Below are 27,773 nucleotides of genomic sequence, written 5' to 3' on the forward strand. Positions count from 1 at the left end.
CATTCCAGCAAAAACGTTTAACATGAATTAAATACCTATTAAAAGGTGTAATGTATTTTAACAGAGTAATTCCGGTGAAATACCATCCCCAGAACACTGAAGTGTAGAGTATACATACATGTCATTATAACGGTATAGCAGGATTTTCTCATCAATTCCATTCAGAAAATAAAAACTGCTACATACCTCAATGCAGATTCAACTGCCCGCTGTCCCCTGATCTGAAGCTTTTACCTCCCTCAGATGGCCGAGAAACAGCAATATGATCTTAACTACTCCGGTTAAAATCATAAGAAAAACTCTGGTAGATTCATCTTCAAACTCTGCCAGAGAAGTAATAACACGCTCCGGTGCTATTGTAAAATAACAAACTTTTGATTGAAGTTATAAAAACTAAGTATAATCACCATAGTCCTCTCACACCTCCTATCTAGTCTTTGGGTGCAAGAGAATGACTGGGGGTGACGTAGAGGGGAGGAGCTATATAGCAACTCTGCTGGGTGAATCCTCTTGCACTTCCTGTAGGGGAGCAGATAATATCCCAGAAGTAATGATGACCCGTGGACTGATCACACATAACAGAAGAAAACAGGCACTCATTCATTCAAATTTACATTCACTTTAATAATAAAAAATACTCTAAATTATATGAAATTATGAAATGCATGAAAAGGAAATTTATGCTTACCTGATAAATTGATTTCTTCTACGATATGACGAGTCCACAGATTCATCCTTACTTGTGGGATATTATCCTCCTGATAACAGGAAGTGGCAAAGAGCACCACAGCAGAGCTGTCTATATAGCTCCTCCCTTGACTCCACCCCCAGTCATTCGACTGAAGGTATAGGAAGAAAAAGGAGAAACTAAAAGGTGCAGAGGTGACTGAAGTTTTGAACACAAAAATATAATCGGTCTTAAATTGACAAAGAGGGCCGTGGACTCGTCGTATCGTAGAAGAAATCAATTTATCAGGTAAGCATAAATTTCCTTTTCTTCTACTAGATACGACGAGTCCACGGATTCATCCTTACTTGTGGGATACAATACCAAAGCTACAGGACACGGATGAACGGGAGGGACACGACAGATACCTAAACAGAAGGCACCACTGCTTGAAGAACTTTTCTCCCAAAAATAGCCTCCGAAGAACCAAAAGTATCAAATTTGTCAAATTTGGAAAAAGTATGAAGGGAAGACCAAGTCGCAGCCTTACAAATCTGTTCAACAGAAGCATCGTTTTTAAAAGCCCATGTGGAAGCCACCGCTCTAGTAGAATGAGCTGTAATTTTTTCAGGAGGCTGCTCTCCAGCAGTCTCGTATGCCAAACGGATGATGCTTTTCAGCCAAAAAGAAAGAGAGGTAGCCGTAGCTTTTTGACCCCTACGCTTTCCAGAATAAACAACAAATAAAGAAAATGTTTGACGGAAATCCTTAGTTGCTTGTAAGTAAAACTTCAAGGCAAGAACCACGTCCAAGTTATGTAACAGACGCTCCTTCTTAGAAAAAGGATTAGGACATAGAGAAGGAACAACAATTTCCTGATTAATATTCTTATTTGAAACAACCTTAGGAAGGAATCCAGGTTTAGTGCGCAAAACAACCTTATCAGAATGGAATATAAGATAAGGCGAGTCGCATTGTAACGCAGCAAGCTCAGAAACTCTTCGGGCAGAAGAGATAGCAACTAAAAACAGAACTTTCCAAGATAGAAGCTTAATATCTATGAAACGCATGGGTTCAAACGGAACCCTTTGAAGAACATTTAGAACTAAACTCAAACTCCATGGCGGAGCAACAGGTTTAAACACAGGCTTGATTCTAACTAAAGCCTGACAAAACGACTGAACGTCTGGGACATTCGCCAGACGCTTATGTAGTAAGATTGATAAAGCAGAAATCTGTCCCTTTAAGGAACTAGCTGATAATCCCTTCTCCAATCCTTCTTGGAGAAAGGACAAAATCCTAGGAATCCTGATCTTACTCCATGAGTAGCCCTTGGATTCGCACCAATAAAATATTTACGCCATATCTTATGGTAAATTTTCCTAGTGACGGGCTTTCGAGCCCTAATAAAGGTATCAATGACCGACTCAGAGAATCCCCGCTTAGATAAAATAAAGCGTTCAATCTCCAGGCAGTCAGTTGCAGAGAAATTAGATTTGGATGTTGGAACGGACCTTGAATGAGAAGGTCCTGTCTCAGTGGCAGTTTCCACGGTGGCAGAGATGACATTTCCACCAGATCTGCATACCAAGTCCTGCGTGGCCACGCAGGCGCTATCAAGATTACCGAAGCCCTCTCCTGTTTGATTCTTGCAATCAGACGAGGTAGGAGAGGAAAAGGAAGAAACACATAAGCCAGGTTGAATGACCAAGGTACTGCTAGAGCATCTATCAGTACTGCTTGAGGATCCCTTGATCTGGACCCGTAACAAGGAAGTTTGGCATTCTGACAAGATGCCATCAGATCCAATTCCGGTGTGCCCCATTGATGAATCAATGCCGCAAACACCTCCGGATGAAGCTCCCACTCCCCCGGATGATAAGTCTTACGACTTAGAAAATCCACTTCTCAGTTCTCCACTCCTGGGATATAGATTGCTGATAGATGGCAAGAGTGAGTCTCTGCCCATCGAATTATCTTGGAAACCTCTATCATCACTAGAGAACTCTTTGTTCCCCCATGATGATTGATATATGCTACAGTCGTGATATTGTCCGACTGGAATCTTATGAATTTGGCCGAGGCCACGCTTGAAGCGCGTTGAATATTGCTCTCAGTTCCAGAATATTTATTGGTAGTAGGGACTCCTCCTGAGTCCAAACACCCTGAACCGTCAGGGAATTACAGACTGCACCCCAGCCCAAGAGGCTGGGGTCCGTCGTCACTATGACCCATGCTGGCCTGTGGAAGCATATTCCCTGGGACAGATGATCCTGTGACAACCACCAATGAAGAGAGTCTCTGGTCTCTAGATCCAGATTTATCCGAGGAGATAAATCTGAATAATCCCCATTCCACTGTCTGAGCATGCACAGCTGCAGTGGTCTGAGATGTAAGCGAGCAAACGGAACTATGTCCATTGCCGCTACCATTAACCCAATGACCTCCATACACTGCGCCACTGATGGCCGAGGAATGGAATGAAGTGCTCGGCAAGTAGTTAGAATCTTTCATGTCTACCGAGTCTATCAGAGTTCCTAGGAATGGAACTCTTGTCAGTGGAACTAGTGAACTCTTTTGTATGTTCACCTTCCACCCGTGAGTTCTTAGAAAAGCCAACACGATGTCCGTGTGAGATTTGGTTAGCTGGTAAGTTGACGCCTGAATCAAAATATCGTCCAGATAGGGCACCACTGCTATGCCCCGCGGCCTTAGAACCGCCAGAAGGGACCTCTAGCACCTTTGTGAAGATTCTGGGAGCTGTGGCCAACCCGAAAGGGAGGGCCACAAACTGGTAATGTTTGTCCAGGAAGGCGAACCTGAGGAACTGGTGATGATCTTTGTGGATAGGAATGTGAAGATACGCATCCTTCAAATCCACGGTGGTCATATATTGACCCTCCTGGATCATTGGTAAAATTGTTTGTATGGTCTCCATCTTGAACGATGGGACTCTGAGAAATTTGTTTAGACTTTTGAGATCTAAAATCGGTCTGAAGGTTCCTTCTTTTTTGGGAACCATGAACAGATTTGAGTAAAACCCCTGCCCCTGTTCTAATTTTGGAACTGGGCAGATTACACCCATGGTATATAGGTCTTCTACACAGCGTAAGAACGCCTCTCTTTTTGTCTGGTCTACAGACAAACGTGAAAGATGAAATCTCCCTCTTGGGAGAGAATCCTTGAATTCTAGTCGATACCCCTGGGTCACGATTTCTAATGTCCAAGGATCCTGAACATATCTTGTCCAAGCCTGAGCAAAGAGAGAAAGTCTGCCCCTACTAGATCCGGTCCCGGATCGGGGGCTGCCCCTTCATGCTGTCTTTGTAGCAGCAGCGGGCTTCTTGGCTTGTTTACCTTTATTCCAGGTCTGGTTAGGTCTCCAGACTGACTTGGATTGTGCAAAATTCCCCTCCTGCTTGGTGGCGGAGGAGGAAGTAGAGGGTCCACCTTTAAAGTTTCGAAAGGAACGAAAACTATTCTGTTTGGTCCTCATTTTAACCGTCTTGTCCTGAGGAAGGGCATGACCTTTACCTCCAGTAATGTCGGAAATTATCTCCTTTAGTTCAGGCCCAAATAGGGTCTTACCCTTAAAAGGAATAGCTAAAAGCTTGGATTTAGATGACACATCAGCAGACCAAGACTTAAGTCATAACGCTCTACACGCAAAAATGGCAAAGCCTGCATTCTTTGCCGCTAATTTAGCCATTTGGAAAGTGGCATCTGTAATAAAAGAATTAGCTGGCTTGAGAGCCTTAATTCTAGCCAAAATATCATCTAATGGGGTCTCAACCTTAAGGACTCCTCTAGAGCCTCAAACCAAAAAGCTGCTGCAGTAGTTACTGGAACAATGCACGCTATATGTTGTAGAAGAAAATCCTGATGAATAAACAATTTCTTTAGAAGACTCTCTTTTTTTTTATTCATAGGATCTTTGAAAGCACAACTGTCCTCAATAGGTATAGTTGTACGCTTAGCCAGGGTAGAAATAGCTCCCTCCACCTTAGGGACCGTCTGCCACGAATCCCGAATGGTGTCAGGTATGGGAAACATTTTCTTAGAAGTAGGAGGGGGAGAGAACGGAATGCCTGGTCTATCCCATTCCTTAGTAACGATGTCCGAAATTCTTCTAGGGACTGGAAAAACATTAGTGTAAGTAGGGACCTCTAGATATTTATCCATTTCACACAATTTCTCTGGTGGGATTACAATAGGGTCACAATCATCCAGAGTCGCTAAAACCTCCCTGAGTAACAAGCGGAGGTGTTCAAGCTTAAACTTAAAGGCCGTCACATCTGAGTCTGTTTGAGGGAACATCTTTCCTGAATCAGAAAGCTCTCCCTCAGACAGCAATTCCCCCACCCCCAAATCAGAACACTGTGAGGGTACATCGGAGATGGCCAATAAAGCATCAGAGGGCTCAGCATTTACTCTAATACCGGACCTACTGCGCTTACCCTGTAAACCAGGCAGTTTAGACAATACCTCTGTAAGGGTAGTAGACATAACTGCAGCCATATCTTGCAGGGTGAAAGAATTAGACGCGCTAGAAGTACTAGGCGTCGATTGAGCGGGCGTTAAAGGTTGTGACACTAGGGGAGAATTAGATGGCATAACCTGATTCTCTTCTGACTGAGAATCATCCTGAGACATACTTTTATCACCTAAAATATGTTCTTTGCAATGTAAGGCCCTTTCAGTATATGAGGGACACATTTTAAGTGGGGGCTCCATAATGGCTTCTAAACACATAGAACATTGACTTTCCTCAATGTCAGACATGTTAAAACAGGCTAGTAATGACCACAAACAGGCTTGAAAACACTTTATTTAGTGAAAAAAATAATCTGAAAAACGGTACTGCGCCTTTAAGAGAAAAAAAGCGTACAATTTTGCCAAAACTGCTCTAAAATGTTATAATTATCCCAATTTTAGAATATATGCGTCTTATCTTGCCAGCTAAGATTGAACCACAAGAAAAGTTATGCAAAACCCTTAATGGGCAAAAACGTTACTCAAAAAAACGTTATGAATTAACCAATCAACCCCCTGCACCTTGCACACAGCTCTGCCGTGGCGCCTACCTGCCCTCAGGGGTCTGTATAAACACTCTAACGCTTCGATTAGGCCAAATCTTTCCTTTGAGGCCCACCGGAGCTGGAGCTTGCTGCTTGCATGGGGAATTCAACTGCGCATCTGAGGCGCGAAATTAGGCCCCGCCCATCTACATCGATGTCTCACTGCCTTGTAAAAACCGCTCTAAAGCGGTCTAGAACCTAGCCATGTGGGTTTCCATATACCCAGGTCTTAAAGAAAGCCATGTGAACCCTCCAGTGCCATCAAAAGTAAAAACATTTGCTTTACACACAAAAACGTTAATTGCCTTCCAAACATAAAATCGTTTTGCTCCAACAAACATTATGTCATCAGTGTCAACCATTTTTTCAGCCCAAAACATACAGGTTCCAGTAATACCCTTCTATTTCACATGTAGGATTACTGCTTACCCCCTCCCTTATGGGAATACTGTTAGCCAGTTCTGAAATAACACAGTCTCTCCAGAAAAAAATGACTGAACATACCTCAATGCTAGTAGCATGAGAAACGTTCCTCACACTGAAGTTTCTTAAGTACTCTTCAGCCATTCTGTGGGAACTACTCTGGATCTTAACATAGTAGATAAGGTTGAAAAAAGACTGAAGTCCATCGAGTTCAACCTATACAAATCTAAAATACTTACAAAAAGCTCCAGTTAAGCTTAAATAACCCCATTAAAATGTGACCCATTTAATACTAGCAATCATATCCATGAATTTTGTTTATATACAGAAATTTATCCAGACTATTTTTAAATGTATCTATGGTATTGGCATTCACTACCTCCTTTGGTAATGAGTTCCACAGTTTTATTGCTCTTACAGTGAAAAAACGTTTCCGTTGCATGAGATTAAATCTCCTTTCCTCCAACCTTAAATTATGACCTCTTGTCAGAACCAATTTTCTTGGAATAAAAAGAGCTTCTGTCATCTCTGTATATGGGCCTTGAATATATTTATATAAAGTAATCATGTCACCTCTCAAGCGCCTTTTTTCTAAAGAGAACAGACCCAGTTTGGCTAGCCTCTCCTCATAGGTTAATTTCTCCAATCCCCTTATTAGCTTTGTGGCCCTTCTCTGAACTTTTTCTAGTTCTGCAATATCTTTTTTAGCAATCGGTCCCCAGTTGTCTTAGTGACAACTGCTAAGATCATCAGTCTCCAGGCAGAAATCTTCATCCATCTGCTGCTTGGGAAAAAATAGCACTCATCGGTACCATTTAAAATAACAAAGTCTTGCTTGAAGAAAATAAAAACTATCATTTTATCACCTCTTTCACTTTACCCCTTCCTATTACTTAGTATAGGCAAAGAGAATGGCTGGGGGGTGGAGTCAAGGGAGGAGCTATATAGACAGCTCTGCTGTGGTGCTCTTTGCCCCTTCCTGTTAGCAGGAGGATAATATCCCACAAGTAAGGATGGATCCGTGGACTCATCGTATCTAGTAGAAGAAATTATATTAATGGTTAAACAAATCTGCACTAAAATTTAAAAGGCTGTAATTATCAATGCAAATTAAAAAGTTCAACTGAAACTTTCACGATAGAGCATGCAATTTTAAGCAGCTTTCTAAATGACAAAATAGTAATTATACAATTTGCTTTGTTCTCTTGATTGCCTTTTTTGAAAAGCATACGTAGGTAGGCACAGGAAAAGCAATGCACTACTAGGAGCTAGCTGCTGATTGGTAGTTGCACACACATGCCTCTAATGATCATTGGTTCACCCAATCTTAATCATAAAAGAAAAATGAGTGTGTTCCATGTCCCTTTAATTTGCTGTCATGTTTTATGTTTACTTTGGCAACACATTTTTTTGTGTTAAAAACACACTTGACAATCCTGCATTACCCCCTGTTAAAAAAAAAATTTTGTTTAAAAAATTCTAATGTTTTTCTTTTCTTTTCTAATTCAAACAGCTCTTGACTGGAATATTTTCATGTGTTAATTCATACTAATTGGAATTCATCATGGTATTTTTTTCCTCACACATTCTGTTGCGACAGCACGTGGCTCTAAGATTCCTTACTAATGTGTCAATTTCAAATCAAAATATCACATTAAGGAATTGACTCAGCTACTAAGTATTACAAACCCCCCCTCACACACGAACAAAAGCATTAATTTTCTTATGCACTTCCTTAAATTGGGAGGGAGGGGGGGGAGTAAGGAAGTTAAGAATGCCTGTGATATCCTTTGAAATAATTAAAGGGACAGTCTACATGAAATGTTTATTGTTTAAAAAGATAGATAATCCCTTTATTTACCATTCCCCAGTTTTGCATAACCATCACGGTTATATTAATACACATTTTGCCACTGTTATTATATTGCATCTAAGCCTCTGTCCCTTATCTTAGTTCTTTTGACAGACTTGCATTTTAGCCAATCAGTGCTGACTCATAAATAACCCCATGGGAGTGAGCACAATGTTTATCTATAAGACACACATGAACTAGCACAGTCTGGCTGTGAAAAACTGTCAAATGATAAGAGATAAGAGGCCTTCAATGGCTTGGATATCAGTTTATGAACCTTCCCAGGTTTAGGCTTCAACAAAGAATATCAAGAGAACAAAGCAAATATGATGATAAAAGTAAATTTCAAAGTTGTTTAAAACTGAATCATAAAAGTTTATTTTTGACTTGACTGTCCCTTTAAAAGGACATGAAACCCAAACATTTCCTTGATTCAGATAGAGAATACAATTGTAAACAACTTTCTAATTTACTTATATTACCTAATCTGTTTCATTCTCTTGGTATCATTTGTTGAAGGAGCAGCAATGCACTAATGGTTTCTAACTGAACACATGGGTGAGCCAATCACAAAATATATATATATATATATATATATATATATATATGCAGCCACCAATCAACCGCTAGAACCTAGGTTCTCTCCTGCTCCTGAGCTTGCCTATAAAAACCTTTTAGCAAAGGATTACAAGAGAAGGAAGCAAATGAAATAATAGAAGTAAATTGGAAAGTTGTTTAAAATTGTATTCTCTATCGGAATCATGAAACAAAAATGTTGGGTTTCATGTCTCTTTAAGTCTACACTTCAGACACAAATATAAGCAGGTTTATTAGGTATTTTTGGTTCGAAATATATGTTTCTGTGATATAACTAAGATAGTTGCTCATTCATTTTTTTATTTTTTTTATTTTATTTCAGTTTTTATTTTGTTTGGGATTTTTGATGATATAATATTCTTTTCATTAGAATATTTATTATTATTTACTAATAATTGTACCATAGAAATCAATCATTTATATACATTATAATCTATATTCTCTATTAGAATATGCAGTTTTTGAACGAGTACAACAAACAACAGTATTTCAGAATACAAGACAATATACTCACGGTGCACTGATGTACTTTCTTGGTGTTTCCCAGATGCCTGTAATTTCTGATCTAGCTTCTTTTGCTCTATATGCCTATGCCTTAAATGTTCCTCTAGATTGGTACTTTTGTTAAAACGCCTTTGAGTCCCACTGTTTTCATAATCGCTTTGCGTCCCATCCTCATGCTTGTTTCCTGTTAAAAAGACAGTAAGAAACGAACACACTAGTCAGATAATCCATAGCAATTACAGGTATACCTCACTTTACAGCGCTTCACTTTACAGCGATTCGCTAATACAGCGCTTTGTGGAGCTGAAGTTCAACCTCCAAGCATTTTGAAACAGTGCTGTAAATCATTGTGAGATTGCGAGAAAGGTGACTGGCACCATTTTGTTATGCTTAGTTCACTCTGTTAACTGCATTGCAGTGCAATCTGTGTCTCAGTGCTATAGTCTGGCAAATTTTACTACAGTAATTGTCACTATTTTACAGGTACAGTATTTATTGAATACTAATTAAATACTTGCTGTGCTAGTGTTAAACTAAACGTAGCACTATTGCACCCCTAATATATGTTAGTTCAAACATGTTTTTAAGATTTTAAACACTGAAAAGAAAGCTAAAACTGCCTTGTTTCACTTTAAGGCGGTTTTCACTTTACAGCGGGGCTCCGGTCCCTAACCCGCTGTATGAGCAGGGTATACCTGTAATTTGTATTTATAAGACAGTTCATTTGTTGACAATCCTGCATTTCACCCCTGTTACAATTTTTTTGTGTTTATTCTCCTACTGGTTAACACAACATATTCACTTATTTAACAGGCAACTTTAATATTAAAATGATAGTAAATTCTCCACTTTTTAAAAACAGATCCAGAAAAGTTAGTAATTTCTTCTGTTAAGTGTGATCAGTCCACGGGTCATCATTACTTCTGGGATATTAACTGCTCCCCTACAGGAAGTGCAAGAGGATTCACCCAGCAGAGCTGCATATAGCTCCTCCCCTCTATGTCACTCCCAGTCATTCTCTTGCACCCAGCAACTAGATAGGTCGTGTGAGAGGACTATGGTGATTATACTTAGTTTTATATCTTCAATCAAAAGTTTGTTATTTTAAAATAGCACCGGAGTGTGTTATTACCTCTCTGGCAGAGTTTGAGGAAGAATCTACCAGAGTTTTGCTATGATTTTAGCCGGAGTAGTTAAGATCATATTGCTGTTCTCGGCCATCTGAGGAGTGAGGTAAACTTCAGATCAGGGGACAGCGGGCAGATGAATCTGCATAGAGGTATGTAGCAGTTTTTATTTTCTGACAATGGAATTGATGAGAAAATCCTGCCATACCGATATAATGTCATGTATGTATACTTTACACTTCAGTATTCTGGGAGAATGGTACTTCACTAGAATTACACTGTAAGAAAGACATAAAGCTGTTTAATAACTAGAGATTATGTTTAACGTTTTTGCTGGAATGTAAAATCGTTTTCATTTGCTGAGGTACTGAGTGAATAAATGTTTGGGCACCATTTTTCCACTTGGCAGTTGCTTAAATCTGTTTTTTCTGTCAGTTTCTGTTCTCCCTCACTGCTGTGTGTGTGGGGGAGGGGCGCTTTTACTATGCATCAAATATTTCAGTCAGCAACTCATTGTATTCCCTGCATGATCTGGTTCATCTCTACAGAGCTCAGGGGTCTTCAAAACTTATTTTGAGGGAGGTAATTTCTCTCAGCAGAGCTGTGAGAATTATAGTTTGACTGAAATAAAAACTTTTATTCTGTAATTTGTTTCCTGCTTTCAGAAATTGTTATCTTTGCTAATGGGATTAAACCTTTGCTAAAGTTGTGTTGTTTACAAGGATTGAGGCTATAACTGTTTCAATTTATTAATTTTTAACTGTCATAGATCTTCTGTGCTTCTTAAAGGCACAGTACGTTTTAATATTATTCTATTTGAATTGTATTTCCAAGTTGCAAGTTTATTTGCTAGTGTGTTAAACATGTCTGATTCAGAAGATGATACCTGTGTCATTTGTTGCAATGCCAAAGTGGAGCCCAATAGAAATTTATGTACTAACTGTATTGATGCTACTTTAAATAAAAATCAATCTGTACAAATTGAACAAATTTCACCAAACAACGAGGGGAGAGTTATGCCGACTAACTCGCCTCACGTGTCAGTACCTACATCTCCCGCTCAGAGGGAGGTGCGTGATATTGTAGCGCCGAGTACAGCTGGGCGGCCATTACAAATCACATTACAGGATATGGCTACTGTTATGACTGAAGTTTTGGCTAAATTACCAGAACTAAAAGGTAAGCGTGATCACTCTGGGGTGAGAACAGAGTGCGCTGATAATATTAGGGCCATGTCAGACACTGCGTCACAGGTGGCAGAACATGAGGACGGAGAACTTCATTCTGTGGGTGACGGTTCTGATCCAAACAGACTGGATTCAGATATTTCAAATTTTAAATTTAAACTGGAAAACCTCCGTGTATTACTAGGGGAGGTGTTAGCGGCTCTGAATGATTGTAACACAGTTGCAATACCAGAGAAAATGTGTAGGTTGGATAAATATTTTGCGGTACCGACGAGTACTGAGGTTTTTCCTATACCTAAGAGACTTACTGAAATTGTTACTAAGGAGTGGGATAGACCCGGTGTGCCGTTCTCACCCCCTCCGATATTTAGAAAAATGTTTCTAATAGACGCCACCACAAGGGACTTATGGCAAACGGTCCCTAAGGTGGAGGGAGCAGTTTCTACTTTAGCTAAGCGTACCACTATCCCGGTGGAGGATAGCTGTGCTTTTTCAGATCCAATGGATAAAAAGTTAGAGGGTTACCTTAAGAAAATGTTTGTTCAACAAGGTTTTATATTGCAACCCCTTGCATGCATTGCGCCGATCACGGCTGCAGCGGCATTCTGGATTGAGTCTCTGGAAGAGAACATTGGTTCAGCTACTCTGGACGACATTACGGACAGGCTTAGAGTCCTTAAACTAGCTAATTCATTCATTTCGGAGGCCGTAGTACATCTTACTAAACTTACGGTGAAGAATTCAGGATTCGCCATTCAGGCACGCAGGGCGCTGTGGCTAAAATCCTGGTCAGCTGATGTTACTTCTAAGTCTAAATTGCTTAATATACCTTTCAAAGGGCAGACCTTATTCGGGCCCGGGTTGAAAGAGATTATCGCTGACATTACAGGAGGTAAAGGCCATGCCCTGCCTCAGGACAAAGCCAAAGCCAAGACTAGACAGTCTAGTTTTCGTTCCTTTCGTAATTTCAAAGCAGGAGCAGCATCAACTTCCTCTGCACCAAAACAGGAAGGAGCTGTTGCTCGCTACAGACAAGGCTGGAAACCTAACCAGTCCTGGAACAAGGGCAAGCAGACTAGGAAACCTGCTGCTGCCCCCAAAACAGCATGAATTGAGGGCCCCCGATCCGGGATCGGATCTAGTGGGGGGCAGACTTTCTCTCTTCGCCCAGGCTTGGGCAAGAGATGTTCAGGATCCCTGGGCGCTAGAGATAATATCTCAGGGATACCTTCTGGACTTCAAATACTCTCCTCCAAGAGAGAGATTTCATCTGTCAAGATTGTCAACAATCCAGACAAAGAAAGAGGCTTTTCTACGCTGCGTACAAGAGCTCTTGTTAATGGGAGTAATCCATCCAGTTCCACGATCGGAACAGGGACAGGGGTTTTACTCAAATCTGTTTGTGGTTCCCAAAAAAGAGGGAACTTTCAGACCAATCCTGGACTTAAAGATCCTAAACAAATTCCTAAGAGTTCCATCGTTCAAGATGGAGACTATTCGGACAATTTTACCTATAATCCAAGAGGGTCAGTACATGACCACTGTAGATTTAAAAGATGCTTACCTGCACATACCGATTCACAAAGATCATTACCGGTACCTAAGGTTTGCCTTCCTAGACAGGCATTACCAGTTTGTGGCTCTTCCATTCGGATTGGCTACAGCGCCAAGAATCTTCACAAAGGTTCTAGGTGCTCTTCTGGCGGTACTAAGACCGCGGGGAATCTCGGTAGCTCCATACCTAGACGACATTCTGATACAAGCTTCAAGCTTTCAAACTGCCAAATCTCATACAGAGTTAGTGCTGGCATTTCTAAGGTCACATGGATGGAAGGTGAACGAAAAGAAAAGTTCACTCGTTCCACTCACAAGAGTTCCCTTCCTGGGGACTCTTATAGATTCTGTAGAAATGAAGATTTACCTGACAGAGGACAGGCTATCAAGACTTCAAAGTGCTTGCCGCACTCTTCATTCCATTCAACACCCGTCAGTGGCTCAATGTATGGAGGTAATCGGCTTAATGGTAGCGGCAATGGACATAGTACCCTTTGCACGCTTACACCTCAGACCACTGCAACTGTGCATGCTAGGTCAGTGGAATGGGGATTACTCAGACTTATCCCCTTCTCTGAATCTGGATCAAGAGACCAGAAATTCTCTTCTATGGTGGCTTTCTCGGCCACACCTGTCCAGGGGATGCCATTCAGCAGACCAGACTGGACAATTGTAACAACAGACGCCAGCCTTCTAGGTTGGGGTGCCGTCTGGAATTCCCTGAAGGCTCAGGGACTATGGAGTCAGGAGGAGAGTCTCCTGCCAATAAACATTCTGGAATTGAGAGCAGTTCTCAATGCCCTCCTGGCTTGGCCCCAGTTGACAACTCGGGGGTTCATCAGGTTTCAGTCGGACAACATCACGACTGTAGCTTACATCAACCATCAGGGAGGGACAAGAAGCTCCCTAGCTATGATGGAAGTATCAAAGATAATTCGCTGGGCAGAGTCTCACTCTTGCCACCTGTCAGCAATCCACATCCCGGGAGTGGAGAACTGGGAGGCGGATTTCTTAAGTCGTCAGACTTTTCATCCGGGGGAGTGGGAACTTCATCCGGAGGTCTTTGCCCAAATACTTCGACGTTGGGGCAAACCAGAGATAGATCTCATGGCGTCTCGACAGAACGCCAAGCTTCCTCGTTACGGGTCCAGATCCAGGGATCCAGGAGCAGTCCTGATAGATGCTCTGACAGCACCTTGGGACTTCAGGATGGCTTACGTGTTTCCACCCTTCCCGTTGCTTCCTCGATTGATAGCCAGAATCAAACAAGAGAGAGCATCAGTGATTCTAATAGCACCTGCGTGGCCACGCAGGACTTGGTATGCAGACCTGGTGGACATGTCATCCTGTCCGCCTTGGTCTCTACCTCTGAAACAGGACCTTCTGATACAGGGTCCCTTCAAACATCAAAATCTAACTTCTCTGAAGCTGACTGCTTGGAAATTGAACGCTTAATTTTATCAAGACGTGGGTTTTCTGAGTCAGTTATTAGTACCTTAATACAGACTAGGAAACCTGTTACCAGAAAGATTTACCATAAGATATGGCGTAAATACCTACATTGGTGTGAATCCAAAGGTTACTCTTGGAGTAAGGTTAGGATTCCTAGGATATTGTCTTTTCTACAAGAAGGTTTAGAAAAGGGTTTATCTGCTAGTTCATTAAAGGGACAGATCTCAGCTCTGTCCATTCTGTTACACAAACGTCTGTCAGAAGTTCCTGACGTCCAGGCTTTTTGTCAGGCTTTGGCCAGGATTAAGCCTGTGTTTAAAACTGTTGCTCCACCATGGAGTTTAAACCTTGTTCTTAATGTTTTACAGGGCGTTCCGTTTGAACCCCTTCATTCCATTGATATAAAGTTGTTATCTTGGAAAGTTCTATTTTTAATGGCTATTTCCTCGGCTCGAAGAGTCTCTGAATTATCAGCCTTACATTGTGATTCTCCTTATTTGATTTTTCATTCGGATAAGGTAGTCCTGCGTACTAAACCTGGGTTCTTACCTAAGGTAGTTACTAACAGGAATATCAATCAAGAGATTGTTGTTCCTTCTTTATGCCCAAATCCTTCTTCAAAGAAGGAACGTCTACTGCACAACCTGGATGTAGTCCGGGCTCTAAAATTTTACTTGCAGGCAACTAAGGAATTCCGACAAACGTCTTCTCTGTTTGTCATTTACTCTGGGCAGAGGAGAGGTCAAAAAGCTTCCGCTACCTCTCTTTCTTTTTGGCTTCGTAGCATAATTCGTTTAGCTTATGAGACTGCTGGACAGCAGCCCCCTGAAAGAATTACAGCTCATTCTACTAGAGCTGTGGCTTCCACTTGGGCCTTCAAGAATGAGGTCTCTGTTGAACAGATTTGCAAGGCTGCAACTTGGTCTTCGCTTCATACTTTTTCCAAATTTTACAAATTTGACACCTTTGCTTCATCGGAGGCTATTTTTGGGAGAAAGGTTCTTCAGGCAGTGGTTCCTTCTGTATAAAGAGTCTGCCTATCCCTCCCGTCATCCGTGTACTTTTGCTTTGGTATTGGTATCCCAGAAGTAATGATGACCCGTGGACTGATCACACTTAACAGAAGAAAACATAATTTATGCTTACCTGATAAATTACTTTCTTCTGTAGTGTGATCAGTCCACGGCCCGCCCTGTTTTTAAGGCAGGTAAATATTTTTTAATTTATACTCCAGTCACCACTTCACCCTTGGCTTTTCCTTTCTCGTTGGTCCTTGGTCGAATGACTGGGAGTGACGTAGAGGGGAGGAGCTATATGCAGCTCTGCTGGGTGAATCCTCTTGCACTTCCTGTAGGGGAGCAGTTAATATCCCAGAAGTAATGATGACCCGTGGACTGATCACACTACAGAAGAAAGTAATTTATCAGGTAAGCATAAATTATGTTATTATATAAGGAGTTTAATTCATCAGTTGTAATAAAGATAGGCTATAACTTACTTTTTAATATAGAAATGAAATTCAAATAGCCTGTGCTCCGCTGCCCACTTCAAAAGTAAAGTTTTCAGTGAGCAAACTGTTTGAATTGTTCTCCAATCAGTGCTCTAGCTACATAAAGTGCGATATGGGGAGAGCGCTGATTGGATAACAATTCAAAAGATTAGCTCAAAGAATTGACTTTTAAAGTGGGCGGCTGAGCGCAGGGAATTTTAATTTTATATTGATACTAAAGTTATATCACATCTTCATTACATTTGATGAATTAAACTCCATATAAAATATCACTAACATTCCGGATCTGATTTTAAAAACAGGAAAGTTTATCATCACTTCAAACAGCAGCATATTTCTCCTAGGCAAGAAATGCAGTGATTATGTGAGATGGCAGATTTTCACCTGCTGGATTACTATGCTAAAATATTTGAATAACGTATGTATTGTTGACACAGCTTACAGTGCTCACCCAACTACAATATCATTATGGTTTTATATCCTCAAAATGCTGCTCTAGGTCTGTGTACTGCATGGGTGGTACCTTGTTAGCCAGAGAGAGAGCTGTAATGAATTTCCCTCTCTGGCATCCATGGGTCTAAGAGAGTGGCAGCACTGATATGTGCTGACTGCTAATACAGTGATTCAGCACCAAGGGTCAACACAGGAAGCAAATAACAGGAACTAGCCAAGTATGAAATGAAGTGTCCTTTTGTGAGGCTGTGTGTGTGGGGATAAGTATGCATGTTAATTACTCTTCACTCTACAGGACTGATGATCAGAAATTTGCCAGCATGAAGAGAAATCAGGCAAAATATTTGGGGGCTTTAATTTAACATTATATTGCAACATATGTGTGTCTCCTTTACATCCAGAATTCTGCATAGCTGGATCAACAGTAATCAAGGACCTTGCAATTTAGATGAGACTGCTTAGACAATCTCACCAGAGATCTTATCTATCTGGTCAGTAAGAGGGGGAGGCAAATTATATAAAATAGGTTAGGTGCAGCAGCGTAATCTGTGTCCAGAGTACCATAAAACCTTGGTTTATAAACCTTTACGAGAGAGAAAATAACTCATTGTGTAGTTCATTAACAAATCTAGACAGACTAGAAGGCTTGTTTTTCCCACAGAAAACCTCTGAATTACATTGTTTCCAATGCAGCAAAGGATTCTGGGTAAGATATGCAAATTAGGTTCACAATGACACACCTTTTTACTTTATATAAGCTTAGCTAGGATTAGTGCAGTGATTCATAACCATCCCAAGACAGACTGTTTTATAGTTATTGCTCCTCATCAGCTGGGAGCAGGTTTGAATCACTGCTGGGTGAAGTTGATTCTGGGCAAAATACAAAAACATTTAAAATTAGGGGGAGGTAAAAGGTGAGTTTAAAATCCTCCACTACGCACAAAATATAGAGAAAATAACTTGTGTAGTTCATTAATAAATATAGACAGGCCAGAAGGCTTGTTTTTCCCACAGAAAACCTCTGAATTACATTGTTTCCAATGCAGCAAAGGATTCTGGGTTAGATATGCAAATTAGGTTCACAATGACACACCTTTTTACTATATATATATCTAAGTATATATATATATATATATATATATATATATATATATATTGTACCATAAAACCATCAGCTATATGTAGAAATATTCATTTATGAATAAATAGAGCATATTATTCTATGTGAAGAACAGAGTATGGTGTTTTTTTCTCTATTGACTTCTATGGGGGAATATGTGAACGCACACTTAATAATCTAAGTTTGGCTTTTTGCGCTCGACTGGTTTATTTCACTAGCAATAATTGCAGACTTGAGAGCTATTTAGTATCAAGTATTTAACTGGCAATTGTGTTTGTTTGCACTGTCCTGAGCTGTATATGAATCACATTCCAATACTATGTATTTGTCACTAGTAAATTGTAAATTTAATTATTTCATATATGATTGGCTTAAAGATTTTCTTTATTGGGGGGGGGGTTGGGTGACACAGCATCTGTCATCAGCTTCCATTTTCAGTACAATTATTGATTGGAATTAATGGACATTAACAGATCTTAAACGATTTGGACATATTGTTAACACTGAACATGGAGGCTAAATGGTTCACTATTATTTATATTTATCACCATGGCAACAGTTTCAATGGTTATGATTAGGGGGTTTAACTTTTTGTTTTTGGCCTGAGGGTGTCTGTGTATATATATGTGTGTGTGTATTGTATGTATATATATATTTAGCACACTATGCCTTTTCACAGAGAAAGAAATATCCTGTAGTATATCAGTCTAACCCTGCCCAATGACAGTCCAGCGCAGAAATACTAGGCAATTCCTCTCTGAACAAGATAAAGAACAACCCCAGACGATCATTTTGGCCTTCTGTGGGCTTCATCAGTGAGGTGCAGTTGTATCTCTCTAAGGCAGTGCTTTCCAAACTGTGTGTCGTGACACATTAGTGTGTCAGCAGCAGTGTGTAGGTGTGTCCCAGCTTCAGCACAATTTTTTTTTTATTAAATTTTTTTTATTTTGGTTTCCGACTTTCCGCCTGCCTGCTATGCATATCACGTGGTTGACACGTGATTGATACCTAGTGGGTCACTGATTATCTTAACCTATTGGTGCAGCTCAGCGGGAACTGAAACTATTCCTATTGGCGGCACATTGGCTCCTGACTGCAGGTGTAGTCTCCTCAATCGGCTTGTGATTGCATGTGTAGTCAGTGAGTGGGACAGCAGTGTGTTTGCAGCGCAGGCAGTAGTCAGTTGGACTCGCAGAGCTCTGAGGGCAGCAGCTTAAACGCTGAGCAGAAGTCAGAAGTCAAAGTGTTGGGGTTTTTTTGCAGCTAGCTCCCAGTAGTACATTGCTGCTCCTGCTCTTGATATATGGATAGGAAGTTTAAAGTTTTAGTGGAAGCTTACAAATGCTTGATGATGAAATGCAAGTGACTTTATCTAATATTCCACCAAATATTCAGAAACTGTGTTCATCCCATCAACCTCATATATCCCATTAAAATATTAAGTAGCTATTGGTGATTTTTTTATTCTTGCACATACATACTGTTACTTGTAAATACATTCTGTTATTATATAATTTATGTATGTGTCTGTATCTTTTAAAACAAGTTAGTTTAACCTCCTGTTTGCTAGTACAACTAAATTACTGTGTCGAGAAATGATGTAGGTCTAAAAAGTGTGTCACCAACATGAAAAGTTTGGAAAGCTCTGCTCTAAGGGCATGTGTGCAAGGAGTCTACGTCTGGTTTCCCCCATTACTCTTAGGGAGACCCAAGAGTAATTTGCATAAATATCATAAGAGAGAGAGCCACACTCCTGAGATAGAACAAACTTCCATGCCTGTTCATTTCCATTGCAACTCAAGGTGCAAACTCTTTTAGCACACTATGCCTTTTCACAGAGAAAAAAAGAAAATTTATGCTTACCTGATAAATTTATTTATTTTTTGACACGATGAGTCCACGGATCATCTTAATTACTAAGGGGATATTCACCTCCTGGTCAGCAGGAGGAGGGAAAGAGCTGTTAAATAGCTCCTCCCTTCCCTCCCACTCCAGTCATTCGACCGAAGTTAGGAAGAGAATGGAAACGCCAAGGTGCAGAGGTGTCTAAAGTTTATAATAACCAAAAACCTGTCTACAAGAGCAGGAAGGGCCGTGGACTCATCATGTAAAAAAAAAAAACATTTATCAGTTAAGCATAAATTTTCTTTTCTTTTTTAAGACACAATGAGTCCACGGATCATCTTAATTACTAATGGGATTCAATACCCAAGCTAGAGTACACAGGTAGACAGGTAACCTAAACGGAAGGCATCACTGCTTGAAGAACCTTTCTCCCAAAAGCGGCCTCAGCCGAGGCAAAAGTGTAAACTTTGAAAAAGTGTGAAGAGAGGACCAAGTTGCAGCCTTGCAAATCTGATCCACGGAAGCTTCATTTTCGAATGCCCATGAGGAAGCAACAGCCCTCGTGGAATGAGCCGTAACCCTCACGGCAGGGCTGTTGTCCAGCAGTCTCATAAGCAAAATGTATGATACTCATCAGCCAAAAAGAAAGAGAATTAGCCATAGCTCTCTGTCCCTTACGAAAATCACAACAAGGAAGAAGACTGACGAAAGTCCTTATTCTCCTGCAGGAAAAACTTTAAAGCACAGACCCTGTCCAAATTGTGTAGGAGACGTTCCTTCTAAGAAGAAGGATTATGACACAAGGACGGAACAACAATCTCCTGAATAAAATTCCGATTAGAAACAATATTAGGAAGAATTTCTATTTTAATACTTAAAACTACCTTATCCGAATTGAAAATAAGGTAAGGAGACACACTGCAATGCCGAGAACTCTGACACTCTTCAAGCAGAAGTAGTAGCCAAGAGAAATAAAACTTTCCAAGATAACACCATAATATCTAAGGAGTGCATAGGCTCAAATGGAGCCCCTTGAAAACTAAATTAAGACTCCATGGAGGAGTAACTGGTTTGAACACAGGCCCGATCCTGACCAAGTCCTGGAAAAAGATTGAACATCTGCCAGACGTTTGTGCAAAAAATTAGATAAGGTCGTTAAGCCTTTCTCCAAACCCTCTTGGAGAAAAGACAAAATCTTAGGAATCCTAACTCTACTCCATGAGTAGGCCTCGGATTCACACCAATAGAGATATTTACGCCATATCTTATGGCAAATCTTCCTAGTTACAGGTTTACGAGACTGAAATATTGTCTCTATAACCGAGTCAGAAAAAAACCCAAAAAACAAACAAGACCTTGCTTGGATAGAAATAAGCGTTCAATCTCCAAACAGACAGCTTCAGAGAAAACTAGATTTGGGTGAAGAAAGGGCCCTTGAATTAGAAGGTTCTTCCTCAAACGAAGTTTCCAAGGCGGCAGAGAAGACATGTCCACCAGATCTGCATACCAAATCCTGCTAGGCCAAGCAGGAGCAATGTGGATTACCTATGTCCTATCCTGCTTGATACAAGCACTAACCCAGGAAGTAGCTCCAACTGAGAAAATATGTATATTAAAGAGAAGGTCCAAGGAACCGCCAGATCATCTAATAGTTCCGCCTGGAAATCCCTGGCCCACAATCAGAATTCCGGGAGCTTGGCATTCTGTCAGGATGCCAAAAGATCTAGTTCCATCCGAACCCACCTGAGAATCAGGCTGGAGAACACTTCCGGATGAAGTTCCCACTCCCCCGGATGAAAGGTCTGTCTGCTCAGCAAGTCCGCCTCCCAGTTTCCACCCTCGGGATATGGGTCGCCGCCAGGCAACAAGAATGGGCCTCCGCCCACCAAAGAATTATTGGTTACTTCAGTCATCGCTAAAGAACTCCTCGTTCCTTCCTGATGACTGATGCAAACACTAAAGTTATATTGTCCGACTGGAACCTGATAAACTGGACCGAGGCTAACTGGGACCAGTTCAGAAGAGCCTTGAAGCTCGCTCTCAGGTCCAGAATGTTTAAAGGTAGAACAGACTCTGAGTCCAAACTCCTGAACCTTTAGGGAGCCCCAACTGCTCCCTAACCTATAAGGCTGGCGTCTATTGTCACAATCACCCAAGATGGTCTGCGAGACAACCACTTTTAAAGAAAATCCCTTTTTCTCCTGCTCCTTTAGTAGTATTTGAGGAGACAAGTCTGCATAATCTCCGTTCCGTTGCTTGAGCATGCTTAACCGAAGCCCAGCAACCAGTGATCCCAAAACCCTTGTGAAAGTTCTGGGAGCTGTGTCGAGACCGAAAGAACATTCACGAACTGTAAGTATTTGTCCAGAAAAACAAACCTTAGGAACTTGAGATGAGCCCTGTAAAGGGAACATGCAGATACGCGTCCTATAAATCCACTGTTGTCATAAATTGACCCTCCTGTATCACAGGGAGAATGGAACGAATAGTTTCTCTCCTGAAGGACGGTACTCTGAAAAATTAGTTTAGACTCTTGAGATCTAAAATTGGTTTGAAGTTTCCCTCCTTTTTTGGGAATCATGATAGATTGGAATAAAATCCCAAACCCTGTTCTTGTACTTGAACAAGAACGATCACTCCGAGGTTGGAAAAGTCTCTTACACAGTGTAAGAACGCCTCACTTTACCTCTTCCTATCACTAACGTAGGCAAAGAGAATGACTGGAGTGGGAGGGAAGAGATGAGCTATTTAACAGCTCTGCTGTGGTGCTCTTTGCCTCCTCCTGCTGACCAGGAGGTGAATATCCCATTAGTAAATAAGATGATACGTGGACTCATCGTGTCTTAAAAAAGACCCTGCCCAAGTCTGACCGTGCCCAATGACAGTCCAGCGCCGAATAACTAGGCAATTCCTATTTGAACAAGAAAAACAACAACCCCAGACGATCGTTTTCGGCCTTCTGTGGGCATCGTCAGTGATCGTCTGGGGTGGTTGTTTCTCTTGTTCAGAGAAGAACTGCCTGGTATTTCGGTGCGGGACTGTAATTGGGCAGGGTCAGACTGATATGCTACAGGATATTTTATCTCTGTGAAGAGGCATAGTGTGCTAAAAGAACACGCACCATGAATTGCAATATAAATGAACAGGCATCTAAGTTATTCTATCTCAGGAGTGCTGTTCTCTCTCTTCTGATATATATATATATATATATATATATATATATATATATATCATGTTGACTTTTGAAGTTCTAGCACCTTCTTCAGGTCAAACAATTATACAGCAAGTATTTAAAATGAAATAACCCCTTCCCAAACAAAAATACAGGCCAGAAGTGTTGCCTAGCAATGCCTCTGTAAACATAATTAGCGTATGTGCTATACAAAAACGTGAAGTGCAACATCAGTATATACAAGTATTTACAACGAACACTGAACAATGGACAATGAAGACCCATTACAAAACCAACATTTTCACAAGACATTGATCAAAGAACATGAGATGCATTTCTTTCCTCGGATACCCCTGCCCTCATTCTCGGTGACTTCAACCTCCCTGTTGATAATCCCTCCGCCTCCTCTGCAAAACAACTTCTGCAACTCACTTCCTCTTTTGGCCTTTCACAATGGACTGACTCTCCCACTCACAAAGATGGTCACTCACTTGATCTAATTTTCAGTTATCGATGCACTATCTCAAACTTCACAAACTCACCTTTTCCTCTTTCTAACCACCACCTCCTCACTTGTACCATCACCTCCCTCCCTACAACTCTCCCTCCTTCTATCCCTCACACTAAACTTCACAGAAGAATTAAGTCATTAGATCAGCAACAGCTCGCTAGCTCTCTCGAACCTCTTCTCTCTTCCATCCCCTCCTTTTCCTGTCCTGATGAATCCATCTGCCACTATAACTCCACCCTTACATCGGTCCTTGATAACCTGGCCCCACCTACCTTATCTTGGAAAACATACACTCATCCTCAGCCTTGGCATACTCCTCTGACACGGTACCTACACAGATGTTCCCGTACTGCTTAGAGACACTGGAGGAAATCTCGGAGTTCTGCTGACTTTCTTCACTATAAGTTCATCTTGAACTATTACTATTCTGCCCTTAATCTATATAAGCAACATTACTTCTCTACTCTTATTTCTACTCTTTCTGCAAACCCAAAACGTCTGTTCTCCACATTCAATACGCTTCTCCGCCCACCCCTACCTCCCACTACAACTTTTCACTCAGCCCAAAATTTTGCCAGCTACTTCAACAACAAAATCGACTCCATCAGAAATGAAATCAGCTCAACATACTACCGGTCTCCCACCCCCTCAAAAGCTCACAATCATACAAAACCCACATAGCCATAAATTTAGCTCTTTTGCCCCTTTTACAGAGGATGAAGTTTCTGCCCTTATACTATCCTCTCATCTAACTACCTGTCCCCTCGACCCCATCCCCTCACAACTACTCCCCTCCCTCTTTTCTACCCTTACCCCTATACTCACACACATCTTCAACCTCTCCCTCAGCACTGGTATAGTTCCCACATCTCTTAAATATGCATTAGTCACACCTATCCTCAAAAAACCTTCTCTCGATCCAACCTCCCCATCCAACTACTACCTCTTGCCTCAAAGCTTCTTGAAAAGCTAATATATGCACGTCTATCCCATTTCCTTACATTAAACTCCCTCCTTGACCCACTGCAATCTGGATTTCGCCCCCTTCACTCAACAGAGACAGCGATTGTTAAGGTTACCAACGACCTACTTACAGCAAAATCAAAAGGCCACTTCTCTCTACTTATCCTCCTTGATCTGTCTGCAGCCTTTGATACTGTTGACCACCTTTTTTAGCTCCTTACCCTCCAATCCTTCGGCATCTGTGACACAGCTCTCTCTTGGTTCTCCTCCTATCTGTCTAACCGCACCTTTAGTGTAGCCTTCTCTGGGGCATCCTCTGCCCCATTATCTCTTTCTGTTGGGGTACCGCAAGGCTCTGTCCTTGGTCCCCTTCTCTTCTCAATCTATACGTCCTCACTAGGTTCCTTAATAAAGTCCAATGGGTTTCATTATAATTCGTATGCCGACGATACCCAAATCTACCTCTCTGCACCAGAACTATCTCCTTCCTTGCTAACCTGTGTCACTAACTGTCTCTTTCATATCTCATCTTGGATGTCCTCTCACTACCTCAAGCTAAATCTCTCCAAAACTGAGCTCCTTATTTTCCCCCTTCTTATAAAATCTCCACCCTCCATGTCTCTATAACTGTTGACAACTCCATCATTACCCCAACCTCACATGCCCGATGTCTAGGGATCTTTCTTTCACTCCTCACATTCAGTCCTTGGCTAAAGCCTGCCACTTCCACCTTAAAAACATCGCTAAAATTAAGACATTTCCTTACACAAGACACAACAAAGATTTTAATTCACTCTCTCATCCTTTCCCGTTACTGCAACTCTATCCTTTCTGGTCTCCCTAGCTGCCGCCTAGCTCATTTACAATCCATACTGAATGCCTCTGCCAGGATCATCTTCCCTGCACGTCGCTCTTCATCTGCCGCACCTCTCTGTGAATCCCTCCACTGTCTTCCTCTTGCCTCCAGGATTAAACACAAAATTCTCACTCTGACACACAAAGCCGTCAATTGCACTGCTCCCCCTTACATCTCAGAAGTTGTCTCCAGATACTTTCCCTCCCGTCCCCTTCGCTCCGCTCATGATTTCCTACTCTCCTTCTCTCTTGTTACCTCCTCACATTCCCGTCTACAAGATTTCTCAAGACTGGCTCCCATCTTATGGAACTCTCTGCCTTGCTCCACAAGAATCTCCCCTAGTTTTAAAAGCTTCAAGTGCTCCCTGAAGACTCTACTATTCAGGGACGCTTACAACCTACACTAACCTTCCTATCTCCACTGCTATCTCCTAAAACCCCATAGCATGTAAGCCTATGAGCCCAGCTTTTTGTAGTTCACCTTCATAAGAGCCGACTACAACAGTGCAACTCTTGGCAGGACCCTCTCTTCTCATTTGATCCCTGTAATCGTTTTTTTATATACCACCCATGTTCATAACGCTGCAGAACCAATTGGCGCTCTACAAACACCTGATAATAATAATAATAATGCAAACAAGAGTGACACAGGCCCCTTTGTAATTTCCCTAGACAAATACAAAACACAGTAATGGACCGGACACCCTTGTTTGTATCTCAGTGTATTTGGTTGAAGCCATGCATTGTGTGGCTGTAGATTAGGGATCCAGAGAAGAAGAGACCTTGACGTGGTCCTGAGCCGATCACCATTTGGCCAAAAGCTTTAACTAACTCTTCAATTTTACTTTTAATCTGGCTGTGTGCTTGCAAGAGAGTGCCAGACTTTTTATGTGTAGTGTATATAAAGACACAAACACATTTATTAATGAAGAAGATGTGTATTATTTTGTATTATCAATAAATTGCAGACTTGGATTTATTAAGATATAGTGAGCTCAGTGTTTTAAAATAAATGCAGATCCATATACATCCATTAGTTATACTTGTACACGAGGACTTTTGCTCTACTGGTTGAAGCAGTGATTGACACGTGTATCATTCATTTGCAATAGCACATTAATTCTCCAATAGCATCTACACTAAAGTATTCAATTTAGTGATTTTTAAGAACTGTTGGTAAACAACAAATTGATATTCGATATTGATGGAAGAAACCTATTCTCCTTAGTGCAACTAGTTTAGGTCTATACATTCAGACTGGATGATATAGGTATTATGGGCTACGGGACACCTGTTTGTTAGTCAGGTTTCATTGGTATCTATGAAGTCCGGCAAGAATGGACTGTAAATTACTTCAGGTTAACACTTCATATACTATTTCAACTCTATATGTTGTTTGATCAATGTCATGTGACCATACTCACTTTTTAAAAGGTCACACTATTGTCCAGTTAATTTCTTTTGTATATACTGATGTTGCACTTGTCACATTTTTGTGTGAAGTTTATCCCTTAGGCAAATTATGTTGGTTTGGGGAGGTGCTTATTTTACTTTCAAGGGATATTCCAAAATTAGAAATCTCATGGATGTATTTCAGTTTTGAAAAGAAGCATTTTTGTCATTTACGTGTATTAGCAAAAATGCTTCTAATAAAAGTTAGTGTATTTAACTATGCACCGTGCACCAGCATTTAAACTCAGCACTTGCTCACAGAGCCTAAGGTGCTTGTACCATCTGATAATGACTCAATTTGTTCATTGCTGACATGATACAAGACCCACTCGTGCTCGGAGCTGATGCAATATTTAAAATGCTGGTGCACTGAGAATATCTAGTTATGCTTCACATGCATGTGCAGAGAACAATGTTAACACAAAACCGGTGATAACTTTTACATAGCATATAAATGTATACTGCAAATATGTTTCTATTCAAAGTTGTATTACATCTATGTGCATTTACATTTTGACCGGAATGTCACTTTAAATACTTGTTTGTCTTGATTTGAAAACAGTGAATCTTGGTTGTCCTGCTTTACTTTGATAGTCTGTGAACCTGACACCTTGGCAGCTGTCCAGGTATATATAGTCTGTTTAAATATACATATATTTTTTAAATGTATAATGGACACTTTATTATATACATGCTAGACAATGTCTTTAGTTAATGGCAGAAAAGCATTGCAAAATTACCTTTTAACCTTTTCAAGTATACTGGGACATCACTTTTAATACTCTTGGCATCTTCTTCAGCTGCTTCTCGCATTAAACGTGGGGGGTTATTTTGTGCCAACCAATCAGCTACTTTGCTTTCTGCAGCCAACATTTCTGTGTGTAATCCTGAAAGTTCTTTAGCACCGGATGGTGATGGCTTTTTTGACTTGTAGCGATCTGGAGCAAATTTGGTTACATGATCCTTAATTGTTACTTTTCCTGGCATGTTGTCATCAAACTCAATTGTAAATGAAGCGTGACCTGATCCTAGAACATGTGAACAGTGTGTGTCCTTCGTAGGGGCTTCATGAATAGCAGTTTCTTCTACTTCCGTTTGTTGTGGAAATTCTTTTGTAGGAATCTCAAAGTAACTTGGCTCTCTACAAAATGTATAAAGTGATTCTTCCTTTGTATTAGAAGATTGTTCTCCATCTTTTTTGGGATCTTTGGTGTAACCTAACAGGTAGAAACAGTTAATCACTTAAAGTACCTCTCAATACAGTAGAATTGTAAAATTAACAAGTGCATAATAAAAAGACAATGATTTAACACCTATTTTGAATTTTAAATAAGCAGCAGACTTCTTTGAATTTGTTTTACATGTAATCATTTGACATGTGTTTTTTTGATGCCATGTTTGAAACGCGCCCGTCGCCAGTTGTGCACGCATCCTCATCCTTGGTGAGGCAG

At 40.9% G+C, this 27,773-nt stretch overlaps 1 protein-coding gene across 6 annotated transcripts in view; it reads right to left on the bottom strand.

Moving 5' to 3' along the window:
• CEP170 (centrosomal protein 170) overlaps positions 1-27,773 on the bottom strand; it is a 433,169-nt gene that overhangs the window by 235,300 nt on the left and 170,096 nt on the right. For all 6 annotated transcript variants that reach the window (XM_053711144.1, XM_053711143.1, XM_053711145.1 and 3 more), the window contains 2 exons: positions 27,063-27,539; positions 9,132-9,305 (listed from right to left, as the gene is read on the bottom strand). In XM_053711144.1, the coding sequence (XP_053567119.1) occupies positions 9,132-9,305; positions 27,063-27,539 (651 nt within the window). The remainder of the gene's footprint in view (positions 1-9,131; positions 9,306-27,062; positions 27,540-27,773) is intronic.

Source organism: Bombina bombina, chromosome 4, assembly GCF_027579735.1.
Source record: "Bombina bombina isolate aBomBom1 chromosome 4, aBomBom1.pri, whole genome shotgun sequence".
NCBI lineage: Eukaryota > Metazoa > Chordata > Amphibia > Anura > Bombinatoridae > Bombina > Bombina bombina.